Source organism: Vicugna pacos, chromosome 25 (assembly GCF_048564905.1).
Source record: "Vicugna pacos chromosome 25, VicPac4, whole genome shotgun sequence".
Lineage (NCBI taxonomy): Eukaryota > Metazoa > Chordata > Mammalia > Artiodactyla > Camelidae > Vicugna > Vicugna pacos.
The window spans coordinates 5,582,176-5,601,397 of NC_133011.1; the positions used below are offsets into that span (position 1 = coordinate 5,582,176).

General features: G+C 36.1%; 1 protein-coding gene across 5 annotated transcripts in view; it reads left to right on the forward strand.

Moving 5' to 3' along the window:
* Positions 1-19,222, forward strand: part of DPY19L4 (dpy-19 like 4) — a 44,745-nt gene that overhangs the window by 17,135 nt on the left and 8,388 nt on the right. For all 5 annotated transcript variants that reach the window (XM_072949472.1, XM_031691168.2, XM_072949473.1 and 2 more), the window contains 9 exons: positions 2,573-2,696; positions 6,857-6,991; positions 9,318-9,449; positions 9,553-9,651; positions 10,230-10,303; positions 12,595-12,753; positions 13,638-13,757; positions 17,141-17,261; positions 19,121-19,177. In XM_072949472.1, the coding sequence (XP_072805573.1) occupies positions 2,573-2,696; positions 6,857-6,991; positions 9,318-9,449; positions 9,553-9,651; positions 10,230-10,303; positions 12,595-12,753; positions 13,638-13,757; positions 17,141-17,261; positions 19,121-19,177 (1,021 nt within the window). The remainder of the gene's footprint in view (positions 1-2,572; positions 2,697-6,856; positions 6,992-9,317; positions 9,450-9,552; positions 9,652-10,229; positions 10,304-12,594; positions 12,754-13,637; positions 13,758-17,140; positions 17,262-19,120; positions 19,178-19,222) is intronic.

The window sequence follows — 19,222 nt, forward strand, 5'->3', positions numbered from 1 at the left end:
GCCCGGAGGCAGGGACCATTGTGAACCATCTTGGAGGCTGGCTACCACCTACAATGAACTTAAATACTCATTTCAGTTGATCCCTGGAGCTTTCTTCATCAGAAGTTCAAAGAGAAAGCCCAGGCAGCTTTTCCATTTAAAAATAATGGTATTAAAGAATAACAAGACTCCCTGTCAAGTAGAATATTTTAGACATCTAAGTGAGACTTGAAGGCAGTTGCCTTATTTAATGACAGTCCAGTTGTCCTATTAATCTGCGTTACTTAATGACACAGTATATCCTGGGTAGCTGGAGCAGGAGTTAGGTGGAAAAAGTAATGTGATATATTCTGTTTTGTTGTTTTTTGTTTTAGGAGAGGTAATAAGGTTTATTTATGTATTTTGATGGAGGTACTGGGGATTGAACCCAGGACCTTGTGCATGCTAGGCACGCACCCTACCACTCAGCTATATACCCCTGATACATTCTGTTAAAATGTGTCTTTTGTAGTTGAAACATTCTTAAGTAGTTTTTGTGTGTTTGTTTTTCATTGTTTATTTTTATTGGTATATTTCTTCTACTGCAAAATATATTTTAATGCCATGTAAGAGTATGCTCTTTTTCATTCATCAGCTTTAATTTATATATGATAGAAAAGTATAAAAAGATATTGGTCATTATATTACGATTATTAGTTGTGTTCTTAATGACGTTTTGTTTCACCTGTTCCTCAATATCAGAAGGGCAAAGTAGGATTATAAAATAGCTCCTGTTTGTTCAAACTAGGATGTAGGCATACTAGAAAATTCAGAGAAATTTCAGGAAACAGCACTGTACAGACAGTAGTGGGGGGAAAAATCAGAGGCAAATGACTCCTTGTGAACAGACTTATCACCAAAATGGTCTAACCTGACTCCAGTCTTCACATATAAACAATATAGAAATTATTCCTGGGTCCCCACTGATCTTATCTACAAATACATACCTGGGTATCACTTTCAGTACAAACATCTTTATATTTGAAAAACAGAATATACTTGATTTAGAAGTCTGTATTAAGTTTAATCTTTGGCCAAGAAAGGGTAACTGTGTACAGTGGTAATTAATAAAATGGTAGGATGCAGGGAGTGCACATGTCCCAGCATTAACAGAAAATAATGGTTGCACATGATGCTGGTTCTGTGATAATGATACTGGTGTACTCAGGATGCTTGTGGAAGTGTGAGGCCTTTCACTTTTAGATGGTAGTTTTTCCCAGGAATTTTATTTTATTCCAAGGAAGTAATCCAAAAAAGAAAGAGTTCACTGCTTAAACTTACTAATTATACTGATATTTGTAATAATATGAAAAATTAGAAAGTTATTATTTTTAAATATAAGGGAGTGGTTAGGTAAATTGTAATCCATCAGTACAAGGGAACGTGTAGTCAGCAGAAGTTACACTGATACAGCTTAGCTGCTTTTCAGTGTTCACACATTACACGTTGACGTGCCAGATTGTTTTACACAGCTAGTCTAAGCCAGGGTTTCTCAAACTTCAGTTGTGTATGTTGACATGGAGTCATACGGCTTATGCTTTTTTTGTTTTTTGTTTGCTTTTCACTTAGCATAATTATTTTGGGATTCACGTATGAAGGGTCTGTCAGCAGTTCATTCCTTTTATCCTGGGTGGTATCCTATTGTACGTCCCACAGTTTGACTGAACTCAGTTATATGCAAGCATGTCCGTCTCCATTAGGAGAATTATGCAGCAATTTTCATGAAGTTTTTTGAGCAATAGCACCTTTGTTTTTTGTGTGGGAAATAGCCACTGAGTGTACGAGATCCAGATTGAATTATTGCTGGGAAGGGAGACCATTGTGGAGTGAGGATATGCATAGGGGACCACAGGCTCTCAATGAAAACTGATTAAGGAGGGACTTTGGAGGAGCCTTACAAAGACATTCTGTATTTACGATTTGGGGAATTTTCAAAGCTCTCTAGATAACATCACATACAGGACTACTGTGATGTTAATTCTGGGTTACCTGCTGATTGAAAAGAGGATTAAATTAGATATCAGAAGACATGCATTGTAATCCTAATTGTGTCCTTTACCATCTGTGTGATTTGATTAAGTCATCACCTCTCTGAGTTTCATATTCCTTTTATATAAGGGTTAGTATATGAACTTTGGATTGGCCAAGCCTGCTAATTATGTGGCGCACATTGTGCTCTCGAGAAGGGCAGCCATCTCATTAAGGGAGGGGAGCGTGAGGGACTGAACTGCAGTGTACCCTGCAACAAGCTGTGTGTTGTAGCATAAGCTGTATCTGCCCAGAGCAGGGGTGCCTTTTTCAAATACGCACAGAGGCCCATCTCTTCATCAAGCAGTGCGCAGCAGCACTAAGTCTTCCTGGGTGGGAGGTGAGGTGGGGGTGAAACACTATTAATTTGTTCTGAGAGATGCTGTGTAGGTAATGGTGGCTCAGTCTGTGCCTTCCTCACAGGATATGGAGGACAATGATATGTGTGTGAGAGTGCCTTGAAAAGTACAATATTACACAAATATAATGTCTTGCTATTTTGCTGTTCATCTGTGATTTATTTTAGGGTAGATACAACAAGGATTGAATACTCCATTCCTTTAAGAGAAAACTGGGCACTACCATATTTTGCATGCCAAGTTGCTGCACTTACAGGCTATTTAAAAAGCAACTTAAATACTTATGGAGAGGTAAGATACAAATATTTGTCACAATTAAGTCTGATGTATTGCAAATGTGGTACATAATTTCAAAGCTAATCTTAAAAGTTAAGTTATATTCAGTGAAATCTTGTTAGTACACAACAAAGGATACAGTTAGATAGTCTCATTATAACTGTTCTGTAATCTGATTGATAGTAAATTATTTTTAAAAGAAAGAAGGTGTTATATTGTTTTAGTGCAGTTACTTGACAAATATGTGAAGAATATCTTACTTTGAAAATTAATTTGTCTATTAGTATCTTACCATTTCTGTCACTTCTGGAATAATGGTGGCCTTTAATCATCAAATTAATGAAGATATAAAGAGTGACTGCAAGTGACAGCAGTGGTGGCATTGCGTGTTTCCTGTTTACCCTTATGTTTTCTACGACTGAGGTGTATGTAGGCTAGTGAGTTTCAGGAGAGTGCCAGTTAGTTTAGATTCTTACTTTTGTTGTTGCCAGAAACCCTTCAGGCAGTCAAATAAAGCTTACAGATTCTGTCTCAGAATAATGATTTTTTAAAAATTGTGGTCAGTTACAGTGTGTCAATTTCTGGTGTGCAGCACAGTGTTCCAGTCATGCATACACACATATGTATATATACACACACACACATATTTAAAATAATGATTTTTAAATGCATAAAATAAAATAAATGTGATTATAATAGATAGTCACAATGAAAGTGGCTGAAATATAGCAATCCTTTGACAGTCTGCCTGTCTTGGGGAAGGATTCCTGGCTAGAAGAAGAAACCATAGGGACCTGGTTGGCTAGGAAATAGGCTTCACTTATTGTTCCTTTTTGAAATCACTGAAAAACGTGCGCTCCTCTTTTCATTGATGACATAGCGAGCTTTTCATTTCATTTTTCATAACTCTGGTATTTCATTTTTTATCTAAAATAACATGAACATATTTTAAATGTGTAATTTGCCTCTTGTTGGGCTTGAATAAAGTGCTTTTTGACATAGTCAGGGAGTCTCTGAGTGCTTTCCTGTGCAGCCTTCTCCAGGGAGGAGTAGTTCTTCAAATTTTGAATTAAAAGAGTTTAATATAGCAAAATGAACTGCCTAAGCTTCTTTGTATTTACCATTATTTTGAATTAAAATAAAAGTTTTATTGCCTAAAAAAAGATTTATTCAGTTATTCTTTTTAATAAGGTCATTATTCTTATTTATTTTAAAAGAAGGAGTTTTGGAAAGATGTGAAGTGTAAACTTATTTTCCCCTTCTATATCATATTTTATATTTTTCTGAGTATCTGTTATTACCATATTATATGTTTATTCTTTCTAGTATTATTTTATTCTAACTTTTTTAAATTAAAAAGGTAATACATCTACATTACACATATGGTAAAAGAAACACAGTCAGTGCAGGTGGATATACAGTCAAAAGTGTATTTCCCTTCAGTTCTCTGTTGTTTACCAAGGACCCTGTACTTTTTGAACAGATCCAAGAATGGCTTATACTCTTAGTTTAGTTTTGCATTTTGTTTCTCCTTTTTTATTTAACCATGATTATTTTCCCCTATTTTGGAAGTACTCCATATTCTCCCTCCTTCCCTCTTTTTTTCTCTCAATATTAAGGTAAATGGGGAAAAATTATATTTATCAGTAATTTGATTATTTACAGCTAGTCATTCATCTGGTACTCAAGAGTACACAAGAGTGAAGTATTCGTATGCAGATATTAAAGGGATAATAATATTAAGGATCCTGTGAAAATATGGCAGAAAAAAAAAGCAAGTTAACTACGGTATATTCTTAACCCTTCAGCTTAAAACTCATTTTTAAAAAGCAAAACTGCCCAGTCCTTCAATTATGTTTGCTTTCCCTTGAACTCATCCTACACACGCACATGTGTGCATGTGTGTTGAAATCTAAAGAAGGTTTGTACCTGAATTAATAGTATTGTATCAGTGTCAGTTTCCTGGTTCAATTTAGAGGAAGGTGGGTGAGGGAGTAACATGGCAATTGTTTATATTCTTTTTGCAACTTCATGTGAATCTTGAACTAATTCAATATATATGTATTTTTATTATAACTTTTTTACATGTATTATACCTTTTTATATATACTTCTTTTCTGGGGAAAGGGTATATAGTTGTATGAATTTTTATCATGTGTATTTTGAGTAGTCATCACCATATTTTATATATATGTGTGTGTGTATATATGTATTTATGTTATATATATATATTATGGTAAATATATATATATATATATATTTAACATAAGTGATGAAGAGAATATATATTGTTTACTTCTTAATAGTCACACCTTTCCCCCAACTCTAACATCTGGCAACCACTGATGTGTTCTCTATCACTATAATTTTGTCATGTTGAAGGGTTATATAAATGGAATTCTGTCGTATGTTATCCTTCAAGATTGGCCTTTTTTGTTCAGCCTGATGCCTTCGACATCTCTCCCAAGTTGTTATGTGGATCAGCAGTTTGCTCCTTTTCGTTACTGGACAGTGTTACAGCAACATGTATGTTTTCATCACATCTTGTGTTCTTTGCTTCCCACTCTTGCGGCTAGATCTTATGGTCCCAGTAACATCTGGATATCCAAGCTCTGATCTTTTGTGCAATTATCTTGAGCCATCCAGAGATACCTGTGGTTGGTTAATGAAACCCATTTAATGTGTCACTTAAGTGATACGTATAAAAAAGCTGACAACAAAGGCATGGTTGAAAGTGAAGTGAGAAAGGTAAGGGGTAGATAATAGTGCACAGAATTTTGAAAATACCCAGAGAAAAGTCATTATTCACGTTGTGTTAGACATGTATTCTGTCACATTTTCACTGCATGTTCTTAGAGTAGTTGGAGAATAAACCTTGGAGTTGGCAGTTTGTTTCATTATAGCTTTTCCCTAGCATCACCAGATGGCCAGCAGGTTAATTAGGCTGGATCTGGGTCTGACCCTTCATTGATTTCAGGAACGGGTTTTTCTGAGGATGATGGTTTTGGGCCTAGTTATTACAGCTCTGTTGTTCCACATGAGGTCCCCAGAACACCTTCTCTTACAGCAATTGTGATAGAGCAGAAGCTGGTGTGTTCTGTCAGTGCCCTTCTGGGCCTTGCAGTTGGAATTTGATCAATTGGTGGAATTTTTTCACCTCTTAACGTCTATCTGGTCTTAATCTTATTCAGGATGCTGGTAATTTTTTATATCTGCTGATGGCCTGAAGTATTTCTCACTTTGGAATTTATCATTGAGTATGGTCAGCTGAGTCTGGAAGATTTAGTTTTAGAGAACACAGTTCTTACCTTAGGTTTCTTGACTTGACCCTTAGTCCTTCTCTTTCACTGTTCGTGTTAGAACAAAGCCCTTTGATACTGTGGCTTATGAAGGAATTGGGAATATAAAGGTAGGTCCCTGGAGGAAGTTGAGACTGTTGTTAGGAATATGCTAAGGGACAGTGGATTTGTCACAGATTTGGTCTCTCACTGAGGGATCACGTGGGAGATGACAGCTGGAAGGCAGAATTGACATTAGCCAGGCGTACTTCAGGCATTGTGTTCAGTACTTTAGCGGAAGAAAACAGCTGAGAGTTTTACATGGCTGACAGTCCAAGCTCTGGGAAAGGTAAGTCCATGCTTTGCTGAGAGGAAATTTAAAATGTCTTCGGCTTTTTTCCATGGGCTGTGGAATGACTGAGACATAAACAGACGAATCAGGGGAAGCTGTTAGAAAGAAAATACGGAGCATCGTGGAGGTGAAAATACTGCCACCGAGGGCGGGAGGAGTTAACTTCCACTAAGGCTAAAGGCAGCACTCAACTCCGGTCAAAGCCGCCATTTAAAAATACTTATTACTTTCTCTCTTTTGGGATGAAAGACATTTGTACTGAATTTTCTTTTTCTTTTTCTTTTTTTTTCCCTTTGTGCTCCTAAAGTTCTCAGTATGATACTGAGCATTGAAGAACAAGTGGTTGATTTCTCTCTAGAGTGCCGAAGATCTTAGCATTTATGTAAGGATTTAATGATAATTATGTGCTCAAAAAACTAAGTTCCAAGAATCATACAGCTTACAGTGGAGCCAGTGGCAGAGCTGCAACTCGGAGCTCACAGCCGCGCAGACTTTTACAGTAATGACACCGCTCACGCGTGGTTTCTTCCTTCTCTTCTCCCTAGAGGTTTTGCTACTTGCTGATGAGCGCTTCCACCTACACGTTTGTGATGATGTGGGAGTACAGCCACTATCTCTTGTTTCTTCAAGCAATATCCCTGTTCTTGTTAGATAGTTTTTCGCTGGAGCAAAGTGACAAGGTATTATGGCATTTCAAAATTACAATTTTAAATCTAGAGAATACATGTTTTATAGTGTATAAACCATTTATCCTTTAAGCTTATTTTGAAATTTTTTAATAGGCTCTAATTCATACCTATGCTCAAAAGAGTGCTGGACTCATTCTCCCCTAGTCCTTTTAGAGGCGCTTTGAAATTCCCTTAAACGTGGCCTACTGAACCAAAGTCACCCCTGTGCTTTCTCTCTGTTCCTAGCCATTTCTCCTCCTTCTTCCCTTCTTTAAAAAAAAAAAAGGTGAAATATAGGACATGTACAAAAGAGTATATGTATGCTGTATATACAGTGTGTAGAATAAAATATGAGTATTTAAACATGCAGACCAAGAAATAGAACATTTGAACACCCAGAATTGTATCAGTGTCAGTTTCCTGGTTCAATTTAGGGGAAGGTGGGTGAGGGAGTAACCTCTGTCTTTCCTACTCACATCCTGCTCTCTTCCCAGCAGAGGCTGCCTGTCCTCAATTTTGTTGATCCTTCTTTTTCTTTATGATTTTCACCACCTATCTATGTATTTCTAAACATGTGCTATTAAATAATGTACTGTTTACTTTTGCCTGATTTGCTTGTGAGATTCATCCATGATGATAGACGGAGCTATGTTTCATCCATTTTTGTTTATTTATGCATTCTGCTGTGGATGAGCATTTCATTTTTTCCAGTTTATTGTCATATGACTGCTGTGTCCAGTACTGCGGTGAGCATTCTTATACATGCCACCTGGCATAGAAATACACGATTTTTTTTCTAGAATATAAACCTCACCGTGGAATTATAAGTCAAAGGATATGTGCATACTCCATCTAACTAGATACCAGGTTTTTCCCCAGAATGTTTATATCAGTTTATACTACTGTCAGCAGTAGTAAAGATTCCCGTCAACATTGGGTTCCTTTGTTTCTTTATCTTTTTTACCCTCTCTTACCTTTCGTTTCTTTATTTATAAATGTTTATTAAGTGTTTACTATGTTGTCCAAGCCAGAAATTTGGGAATCTTCTTGCTTCTCTGTTCCTTTTTTTTATCTGCTATACTCAGGTGGTCCAGAATCCAGATGAGTACCAAACATTCAGTTTACTTTAATAGAGAGAATTTAATATAAAGAATCATTAGCCAAGTGTAAAGTCTTAACTTGTTCATTGAAAGGGTAATAAGAACCTGAAAGTATTATAGAGGTAACTGCAAGAAGCAGCCATCACCCCGAGAACTAAGGGATTAAAGGAAGAATTTGAAATTATTGAAGCTTAAATCTTAGAGAAGGGATCGTGTGTGCTAAAACTCAGGCTTCTGAGGAGGAGCACTGCTCAGCTTTGCTGGTGTTTCTGAGCTTGAAGAAGGGCCCTGTGGAAATGGGACCCAGACTTCTGAGAACAAGAGCCTGGCCGGCTGGTCCTGGGATCTCTGGGGTAAGAAACTATGATAAAGCTGGCTCTGCAAGTGTTAGAGCAGCTGGATGCAGCTGCAGTTTTTCTATCAGGAAGGAATTGCTCTGTTAGAGGGAAGAAGCATCGCTGAGGTGATGCTCCCAGGAGCTGCAAGCTGCTGGAAGGAACACACCCCTGCTGTTTCCTCCAACCTTGTCTCTCCCCAGCACTTCATATTGACAGAGCTTAATAGGGAGCCAACTGGAAAAGTAGAAATGTAGATTGCAGAGGCAAATATCCCCAGTGTTGCGAGGCAGGGGATAGAGGGATAGGTTTGGAGCCAAGAGAACCAGCAGCCAAAATGAAAAAATAGAATATTACCAGACCCGGATGATCCTGTATGCCCTCTCTTTTTGGAAAACTTTCTCCGTGTAATAAAACTCTCCTGGGAGATCTTCTATTAGGAAATTGAATTTAACTTTCTTATTCTCACTGCTAAATGGGTCAAGTGCAGAAATACTTCTCTCTGGTGCTACATTTCATGCCAGTATACTTTTATTGGGTAGGTTTTGGGAACTGCTGCTAAAGATTGTGATTTTTGTTTTAAGCAGTTTGGTGTTGCATAGATGCATTTTAATAACAAGACAAACCAGGTGAAACTGTCAAAGCCTGGAATTAAAGAAGGTTCTTCCAGTCTGATTTAGACATCCATGGTTTTAAAGGGTTTTACTTTGTGGAGAGTTCTTTCTAAGAAGAAAGTGATAAGTTATATACCATAACATTAAAAATACAAGTTGAACATTTGTCCAAAATTATAGTAGAGCATTTACTTTATAATTGTAGTCAAACCTATTCTAAACAACAATAATGAATAGATGTACAGTAAAATTCATTTTATTCTCATTCATTTTATTTTTGTCTCAACAGGTTCATGAAGTTTATAAAATCTATGTATTTTCTCTGTTTCTGGGATATTTACTGCAGTTTGAGAATTCAGCTTTATTGGTGTCTCCTTTATTAAGTTTAGTAGTAGCCTTAATGCTTGCTAAGTGCCTTCAGGTAATTAGAATTGCCTTTTTATCATTCTTGGTGTAAATTTTTAAATTGTTGACTTTTTTAAACCTCACTTCTTTGTTCATGATTTTTCCCCCTACCTGCATAGCTGAATGTGAAGAAAGGAACTTTTGTAGCTAAAATAATGAAAGTGATTAATTTTTACTTGGTGTGCACTCTGACAGTGACATTGAATATTATAATGAAGGTAAGTAACTCTGTATTTGAGATTCATGTAGTAGAGCAAATTGAACAATGAAATATACTAGACTAAATTTTAATGAGAATAATGAGGTAATAGAGTTTGTACAGTGAAATTTTTAGTTAAACAATTCTCATACCTAGTATGTTAGGTGAGAAAATAGGATTCTGATTATTTTCTAGACATACTTTAAAAAATCACACTTATTTTCTGTTTAATTTAAAATGTCATCATTAACATTAAATAATATATGGAATAAATTCAGATGAGTAAAAGATGATCAGAAGGATGGGTAAGTTATTTATGCCAGGTGGGATAAGGTTGAAATCTTTTTCAAAAAATATTTTTTATATTTATTTATAAATATAAAAATAATTATAAACATTATCGTTTTATGCTTAACTGTAAGGTAATGTGATTGACTTACGCCAGTAAATCTCCTTGCTTCATAGTTACACCTTGTATTATTTAATTCTTGCTTTTTGTTTTGTAGTCTTGCTGCTGTTTCTTGTATTGGGCAAAAGCATATTGCTGTAAAGCATGACTGATAGTTCTTTACTGTAACTAGTGTTTTTCTTCTCTAGATGTTTGTCCCACACAAAGAAAACGGACACATGCTGAAATTCCTTGAAGTAAAATTTGGACTAAATATGACTAAGTAAGTTTCAGATTGTGTAAGTTTACCTAACTCTAGACCACTTAGAAGATAGAGAGCAAAAATAATTGAAGGAGGTAGTACACACCTAGTTATATACCACTTAGAAAATAATTTGAGATATTATACTATCTAGAAGAAATATGGCATTAATATTTTTCTCATTAAAAAACAAATCTCGTTTAAATCTTTTAAAAATAGATGCACATAAACTTTGATAGCATTACAGTATGTTGAGGCTACTTTCTCCCTTGGTGAGGAACCATGGTACAGCCTAAGGGCAGAGTAAATTAACGATCTGAAGTGAATAAAAAACCAGGGAAATTTTAACCACTAGTTAGCAAAATGCTTACATTAAAGAGGGTATGGTCATCAAAAAGGGGTGGGCAGTAAGATAGTTATTTCATAGCAGAGAATCTCACTTGTGGTCATAATACTGGATTGGACCAGAAGCTGACCTTCAAATTTCAAGAATAGTGTTGTACTTTTTGTTTGTTGGTTACATGTATTTTTAAAATCTAAAATAAAGTAAATGATTTTATGTACTGATAGAGTCCATTTGCATAATGGAAAAAATATATTTACCTATACATTTCTCTAGTTCGTATAATATGCCTTAGAACCTTATAATTATTTGCACTAATTACATGAGATTTTAGATGCTGTGCATGGAATTACACGTTGTGATGTATCACAGTTAACCATGTGTTTAACATGGCTTGAACACTGGAGAAATCTTCTCAAGTGTAAATCATATGTGGCTATCTACTAAGATGAAAGGTTCATTTAAAAGACCTCATGCTTTGTAGAAACCATGTCTTTTTCTGGTGTGTGTGTGTGTGTGCGCACGTGTGCATGTGCATGCGTGTACATGCGTGCAGGCCTGACACTCAGCAGGCAACTGGTAAAAATTGGTTGTAGACCTCCAGAATTGATTGGCCTTTCCGCTGACTCTCTCTTTGGCCTTGGAGGAAGACTCTAGAATGAGCCTAGGATTAAAGGCTGCTTTTGTCTGGTGTATTTTAGTTGATATTATATGGTGCTCCTTTGTTCAGCGTGTCAGGTATTAATTAGATTTGCTTCAGTAAGTAATGCACTAAGTATTTTAAGATTAAGACTTGGTCCCTGTCCTTAAGAATATTGATAACTCTTTAGATAGTTTTTATATAATTAATGGCATGGGTAGTTTAAATAGTAAGTGCTCTATGCTCAAATGTGCCAGTTGGATATCAGATTTTGTAGTTCCTCAGAACTTCAGGAAACATTTCTGTTGAGACACACTTTAAGAACCACTGAAGAAGTGTTATTAAATACTTATTTAATGTGTAGGATATTGGACCAGGTTCGCTGGGGGATACAGAACGAGTAGAGTCTAACATATAGCAGGTTGTATTAAGCACCGTAATGGAGGGATAAGTAAAATGCCATGGGAATATGGGGAGGGAAAGATTGAGACCAAGGGTTATGGAAAAGTATTCATTAAATTGGGATTTGAATTGGACCTTACAGAATTAGTAACTTTAATTGGCAGATTTTAAAAAAATCAGTGCAGTCATTTTAGGTACAAAGTATTCTGATGGCAGCCTCTTCGGTAGTTGTATTACTCTTTGACAAATTGTGAAACTTTAACCTTTTATTCTAAACCCAGTGATTTGTGAAGCATTCTCAGTCCATCCTTGAGCACTCCTGAACATCACTGCATCTCTGACTTCCTTCCGTAGGGCTAGGAATCTGAGGATGAAATGGAGGTTAAAGATGGACTGGGAGTGAGAATGCAGATAAAACCACATATAGCTGTATTTTTAAAATTTTAAAATTCCTTTTTTCATTCTTTTTTATCTTTGAAGTCCAGAGTGTGTTTTGTGCTTATGGTGTGTATCTGTTTGCATTGGCTACATTTCATGTTGTAGCAGTTACATGTAGCTAGTGGCTACCATATTGGACAAATATGCAGACCATATTGCAAATGTAGAGGTTATATGGCTGAATTTTTTGCTGTCTTCCAAGTAAAAATAGAAAGTAAAACTCCCTTAAAACTGTATTGGGCTCTAGAGATGGTCACATTGCTGCATCATAAAAAGTAGTTTTACATTTATCAGGGCAGTTTGTTGAGGAGGGTTACTAATGCTGCTGTTTTCATTTATAAAGGGTATGACCTTGCTGTTATAAGTGAATGGATTTTGGAAATTTGTTTTGTCTTAGTTTTTACTGAGATTAAAAAAGCAATGCTTTTATGTTCAGTACTTTAAAACACCTGTGATTTTAATATCGTGCTTTTTTTTTGTTTTCTGTAGGAATTTTACAATGAATTGGCTCCTTTGTCAAGAATCCCTTCAGGCACCATCTCAAGATTTTTTTTTGCGATTGACACAGTCTTCTTTATTACCTTTCTATATTTTAGTGTTAATTATTTGTTTTCTTTCTATGATTCAAGTAATTTTTAGGAGAATTAAGTAAGTACCTAGGAGAACCAATCACACTATTAACTAATAAATTATGGAAATATATAAAACTTATTTTTAATATCCTTCCCTTAGAGCTTCTAATTCTCTGTCAGTATGTAAAATATCATTTATAAGTTAACCAGGTAAAAATTCAAATTTAAGCTTATACATCTAAATAATGTCCATTTTTGGTGCAAGAATAATATTTAAATAAGTTAAACTTTTACAGACTTATTCACTAATTTACTCAGATTTTTACTTACTGTAAAAATAATTTCTACTTAAATAAAGCTAGTAGTTTAAGTGATTTTTAAATTATAAAGTTTGACTATTTAAAAATATTTTTATCACATTTGAAAGGAGATTGTATACCGTATCTTAATTTTGAAACCTTAATTATTCAAATTATGCTTTAATTATATTGATTTAGCAATCACTAGTTCAGTGATAATTGATCTTAGAAAAGGAACCTAAATGTCTTTTTTATTACATTTCCTGAACTTTCGTATTTAGTCTTTACTGAGTCGGTTGTCTTCAAGTTCAGAAAGTCATTTTCAAAGACTTGGAGATATTTGACTAGAAAATATACTTTCTTTTTCTTTTTTTTTTTAATTTATTAAATTTTTTTATTAGTTTTTTTTTTTTTGGAGGGGAGGTAATTTAGGTTTGTTTGTTTTTTTGTTTGTTTATTTTTAGAGGAAGTACTGGGGATTGAACCCAGGACCTTGTACCTGCTAAGCATGTGCTCTACCACTTGAGCTATACCTCCCCCCGAGAATATACTTTCAAATTTTAAGAACTACCTGTATTTCTTTTTATGAAGATATTAAAGAACTCTTGATTTTTCAAATAAGTATTTTCAAAGTAGTGAAAAACCACATTTCTTTCTGTAGTGGTAAGTCCCTGAAAGAAACTGTTACACTTGAAGATGGACAAATTGGAGAAAGGCCAGAGATAATTTATCACGTGATTCACACTATTTTATTGGGCTCTCTTGCAATGGTTATAGAAGGGTAAGTGTACTTTATTTGATCTAATTTGTTTTTACAAAGAATTGTCCTTTCTAATGGTAGTAAGTGGATACTTTCAAGAATACATTTATAAAACAGTATAAAAACTCAAAAGAACCTTAGTATAACTGGAGCTTACAGAGGTGTTTATTGTATAATGAACTGATACTTATTTATTCATTTATTTGTTCAAAAACTACTGAATATCTTCCAAGGGCCAAGGCATTGTGCTAGGTGCTGGGGGTACAGTGGTGAGCAAAAGTAGGTGACAGCCTCTAGCTTTATGTGACTGTGGCCTAATGAAGGTCACAGATGTTAACCACACAGAAATAAAGTTACAACTTTGGTAAGTGAAGGAGAGGTAAATGGTATTATGAGGGCAAAGTTTCATTAAATGATACCCCTGTTTTTGAAGTTTGACTCAGATGAGAAGTAAGGCACAGGGCTGTAAAATGGTTCTGAACAGCCAGTTTCAATGTGGGTAGGGGGTTTCCCCACATCAACAAACAATTCTCTGGACACCACCTGGGTATCCTGCAATTCAACTCAGGTGTGACGCTATCTACCTGGAGATAGCCTCAGAATCCACAGATTGAGGGTTCAGTCCTACAAGACTGCCCTCTACTTCTTCAGACACCAGTTGTAGGTCCAGGTTGTCACCTGCATTTCTGATCAACTGACTGTACATCAGAGGCTTCCAAGACCCCCTCTTCGGGTTTGATTAATTTGCTTGAGTGGTTTGCAGAACTCAGAAATATTTTGCTTACTAGATTACTAGTTTATTATAGAAGAATGTAATTTAGGAACAGCCAGCTGGAAGAGGTACAGAGGGCAAGGTGTGGGGAAAGAGCTCTGAGCATCCATGCTCTCTCCAGGTGTCACCCTTCCCAGATCTCCACCTGTTCAACCTGGAAGCTTTCTGAACCCTGCCCCTTTGGGTTTCTACAGAGGCTTCATTAAATAGGCACAGTTAATTAAATCATTGGCCATTGGTGATTGAACTCCCACTCCAGGCCCTCTTCAGGTAGGACTGGAAGTTTCAACCTTGTAATCGCGTGGCAGACTCCACTGGCAACCATCCCTTCTTAGCTGTTTTCCAAAAGTCACCTCATTAACATAATAAAAGATGCCTTTAAGCTCTCAGCACTAAGGAAATTACAAAGGGTTTGGGAGCTGTGAATCAGGAACTTTGATCAAAGACCAAATATATAAGAGAAATATATTTTGATCATCTGAGTGATTCTGGTTCTGATAAAAGTTGTGTTAGAGAACACTTTTTCATGTGTGACCAAAAGGGCTTCTAATGTTTTCCATCCCAAACTGAGTTTGGGTTCTCAAATTTCAGGCCTTCGTTCTTGAATGGGCAGAGCCTTGGTGAGCCCACTGCACCTCTGTACACCCATGATGCAAAAGGAGGGTCCAAAATATAGAAGCGGAGAAGCGTTTGAGCTGAGTATGCTCAGTTGTTTATCCCACCTCACACTCACAAATCAGATAAAGCACTGCCATAAGGAGGAGCAGTTAAGACTGAATTATAGGGATGGCAGAAGGAGTAGGGAGAGGTGAAGAATGTTGATCTAGTAGAAGCTTTAAGTTTCCTTTAATTATGAATATAGATACTGAATTACAGTCATTTTAGCAGTACTAATGGTGCTTTTCCCAGCAGAAAGCATAGCTACTTTCTCATATTAATTTTTACAGGTACCTTGAAGTATTATTTATATACATCACTACTTCAAAAATTATAGTCATTATTAGCCCTGTGTTTGATGTATTAATAAACAGTACAAGTATTTCTGTATTACAAATACAAATTTTATTCTTTGATATAAATACTTCAGTATAGTTGGTTTTCTTTGTAAGCTCAGTTATTTTACTTTATGCATTTAAAGATGTTTTCTTACAAGGGGTCCATAGATTTTATCAACCTGCCAAATCTATGGCTAGTGGGAATCTCTTTACAGAAACATGAAGTGAGAATTGGGTTCACTCAATAGTTAGCAATCCATAATGCCTAAGTAGGATGAAGAAATTATTCATTCATGACTATTTTAAGTGACTGATGTTTTAATTCCATCTTGTTGCCTTGTGGTAGTGTTGCCAGAGTATAGGTTCTTGTCTAGTGCAGGAAAGAATTCAAGAGCAAGCCACAGTTGAGTAAAAGTGATTTATTCAGAGAGACACATACTCCATAGACAGAGCGCAGGCCATCGCCAAAGGTGAGAGAGAGAGAGACTGTGGGGATCTGGAGCTGTTTGTTTTTATGAGCTTGGTAACTTCATATGCTAACAAGTGGGAGGATTAATCCAACTTTTTGGGGAAGAGGCTGGGATTCCCAGGAACCGGGCCATGACCCACTTTTTGACCTTATGTGGTCAGCTTTGGAACCCTATTTGTGCCTGTGGGCGTGTCATTTACCATGCTAATATATTACCGTGAGTGTATAACAAAGCTCAGGGTCTACTGAAGTCAAATCTCCAACCATTTTGGGCCTCAAGGTCTACTGGGAGTCGAATCTTCAATTGCTGTATTCAATTCCTTTCATGGTTAGGCCCTGCTCCCTTCCCTCCTGTCTCAGTAGAATTTTAGGGCATGGCTAACCTTTTTTCCCCTTTACTTTCAGTTTTATTTCTCTCTGAAAAAGAACTTTTTGCTATTCCCACCATTCTTCATTGTTGGACCTGCCATTTTAAGTTCAGGATCCTTTTTTTGAACATGTAATCTGCATTATTCTGTCATTGGTCCTTAATTCTGTAATCTACTCACTAGGCCTGTTCATGCAGATTACATGCAGGGTGACCTAGGAGGTGCCAGACTCCATCAGGTAGGTGGTGGGGATTAGGTATGAAATCTAGTCATTTTTTTTCAGAGAGTTCCTATTCTAGATAAGTAAACAAACAGAACAAAAGAGTTTTGCTTTTTTGTTTTTCATAAGAATTTATTTAATCAATACCTATTGAAGGACAATTAGGTTTCTATTTTTTTGTGATTAAAACAAATGCTGCAGTTAAAACCCCTGCATGTATATCTTCATGCACTTATGCTAATGTATCTGTAGGCTGGATTGCTAGAAATGAGATTGTCTTGGAGTATTTAAAAATTTTTTAACTTCTGCCAAATTGCCTTCTGAAGAAGTGTATATTCTCTCCTGAGTACAATTTTACTACACCTCATCTACATTAATGTCTTATTTCATCCTCATTTTAGTAACCACATGTTTCTTAATTATTTAAGAAGTGTATGTTGCTGAAAATTAGAGGCTAAGTTTTTCATTCTCTCTCAACATTATGGTATTTTCATGACTATTAGGAAAGAACTCTGAAAAAAGAAATCAGATAATGATGTTCAAGGGCTATTTCACATATGACTCCTTTTGTCTTTTCCAGCTTAAAATACCTCTGGACTCCTTATGTGTGCATGTTAGCAGCATTTGGTGTATGTTCTCCTGAACTTTGGATGACACTTTTCAAGTGGCTTCGATTACGAACTGTACACCCAGTATTGTTGGTGAGTCCTTGTTATTATGTGTTAAGTACTTGTTTCTCTTCCAATTATGTGAATGGAAACCACACTGAATACAATTAAAATAGCATGGCTAAATCACATTATGATTTATAGATGGAGCAGAAGAGAGAAAGAGATCCTATGGGAAAATTTTTTTAAAATAATTTCTGATTATAAAAATAGTGCATTTCCACTCAGACAGCTTAAAAAATAGAAGGTAAAAATATAAGTGAATAATGTGAGATGCTATCAGAAATTAATTTTGATAACATTTTTGTTGGTTTGATTTAGAACTATGGTATATTTTCAGCATAAATGGAACATTTACACTGTGCCTGCTGTGTGCAATGTGCTTGGAATAAAAAGATAAATGAAACATGGTTAATTTCATCAAGTAGATTACAGTCTCCTGGTCATAAAAACAGATAATAAGAAGTGTTGATAGGGTGCTATTGGAACAGAGAAGGGCTGCTTACTTCGGTTTTTTTTAGGGATTCAGAGAAGACTTCAAATGTGAGATTTGAAAGATGAGTTATTAGTCAAATAAGGGGGGAAAGAAAGGGTATTCATGGTAGAAGGAATAAACATAGCTAGGCAAAGAACATGATGTATTCAAAGGGAATAAAAACAGAGGCAGAGAAGCATGGTATACGTAGTTTTGTTGGCACATAAAATGTTAAGTAGGGGTGGTGAAGAAATGAGACCGGAGAAGTCAAGGAGGGTAAGTCACCGAGGCCTTTGAGTGTTCGCTGTGCCTCCTTGTCTTACACGATAGGCAGTAGGAAGACGTGAGATGTTTATGCAGGCGCGTGAGAGTCGGACTTAACATCTTCTCCGAGCTCACCGATACCGTTCTGTGAGGGGTGGGCTTAAGGGTGAGAGACTCAAACCAGGACGGAGGCTGCTGCCCAGACGCAGGCCATGGTGGATGGAAGCTATAAAAGCTGCAGTGTTTCTGAGAGCTCACTATGTGTACCTTTTGAAGCATTTCACATGCTATTCATTGCTTACAAAGACTCTGTTAAGCTATATTATCTGTATTTTATAGACAAAGAAACTATGGCTTAAACTGGTTAAGTAACTTACCCAAGATTGCAGCCTTATAGGTATAAAAATCATGATTCACACCCAAGCTTTTCTAACCTCAAGGCTCATTTTATCAATACTGTACTATACTGAAGTGAAAATAATAGAAGAGAAGAATTGTTAAGATTTGGTGCGTGATTAAGTATAGGAGAATGAGGAGGAGGGAGAAGTCACAGATCTTTCCTAGGTTTCTGGTTTGTGTGACTGTGGGTCATGGGGTCACCAGCAGGCATGGGACAACAGGAAGAAGAACAGGCTTCGGCAGGAAGATGATAAATGATTATCTTTAACAATAGTCCTGTTGTGTGTTCCTGGTGGTTTTCTGGAGGAGTGTGTACATTCGTGTTTTAGCACAGTGACATGTGGATATGTATTCGCTCCTTTTCCTACGTTAACTCGTTGTCTTGTTGTTCTTGTTGTTGTTAGGTGTTTACACAGCAGTTCAGTGTTTTTTGTAAGCTCTTCCTAAGTTAAATTCCTGGAAAAATTGTCAAATACTGATTTGCCATTTGAAATATTGCTGCGAGCATTACCCTTTTTATGTTCTGTCTTAAATTTATATAGTAAATACATGTGTCTCACTTTGCCTCCAGCTCTTAAATTCATTAGTCTTTACCCACCTCACTCTGAACTAGGTTCTGTGCTGACTCCAACTCCTCTGATTGAAACTATTATAACTGTAAGAATCTGTGGTTGGTCATAGAGTCAGTGTCCAGTACGTCTAAAGGAATTCTGAAATACATTTATCCATAACCCTTTTTACTTTAATATTTTAGGCTCTTATTCTGAGCATGGCTGTGCCTACTATAATAGGTCTCAGCTTATGGAAAGAGGTAAGAAAATTAGATTTTTCGTAATATTAAAATATACTTTATGTA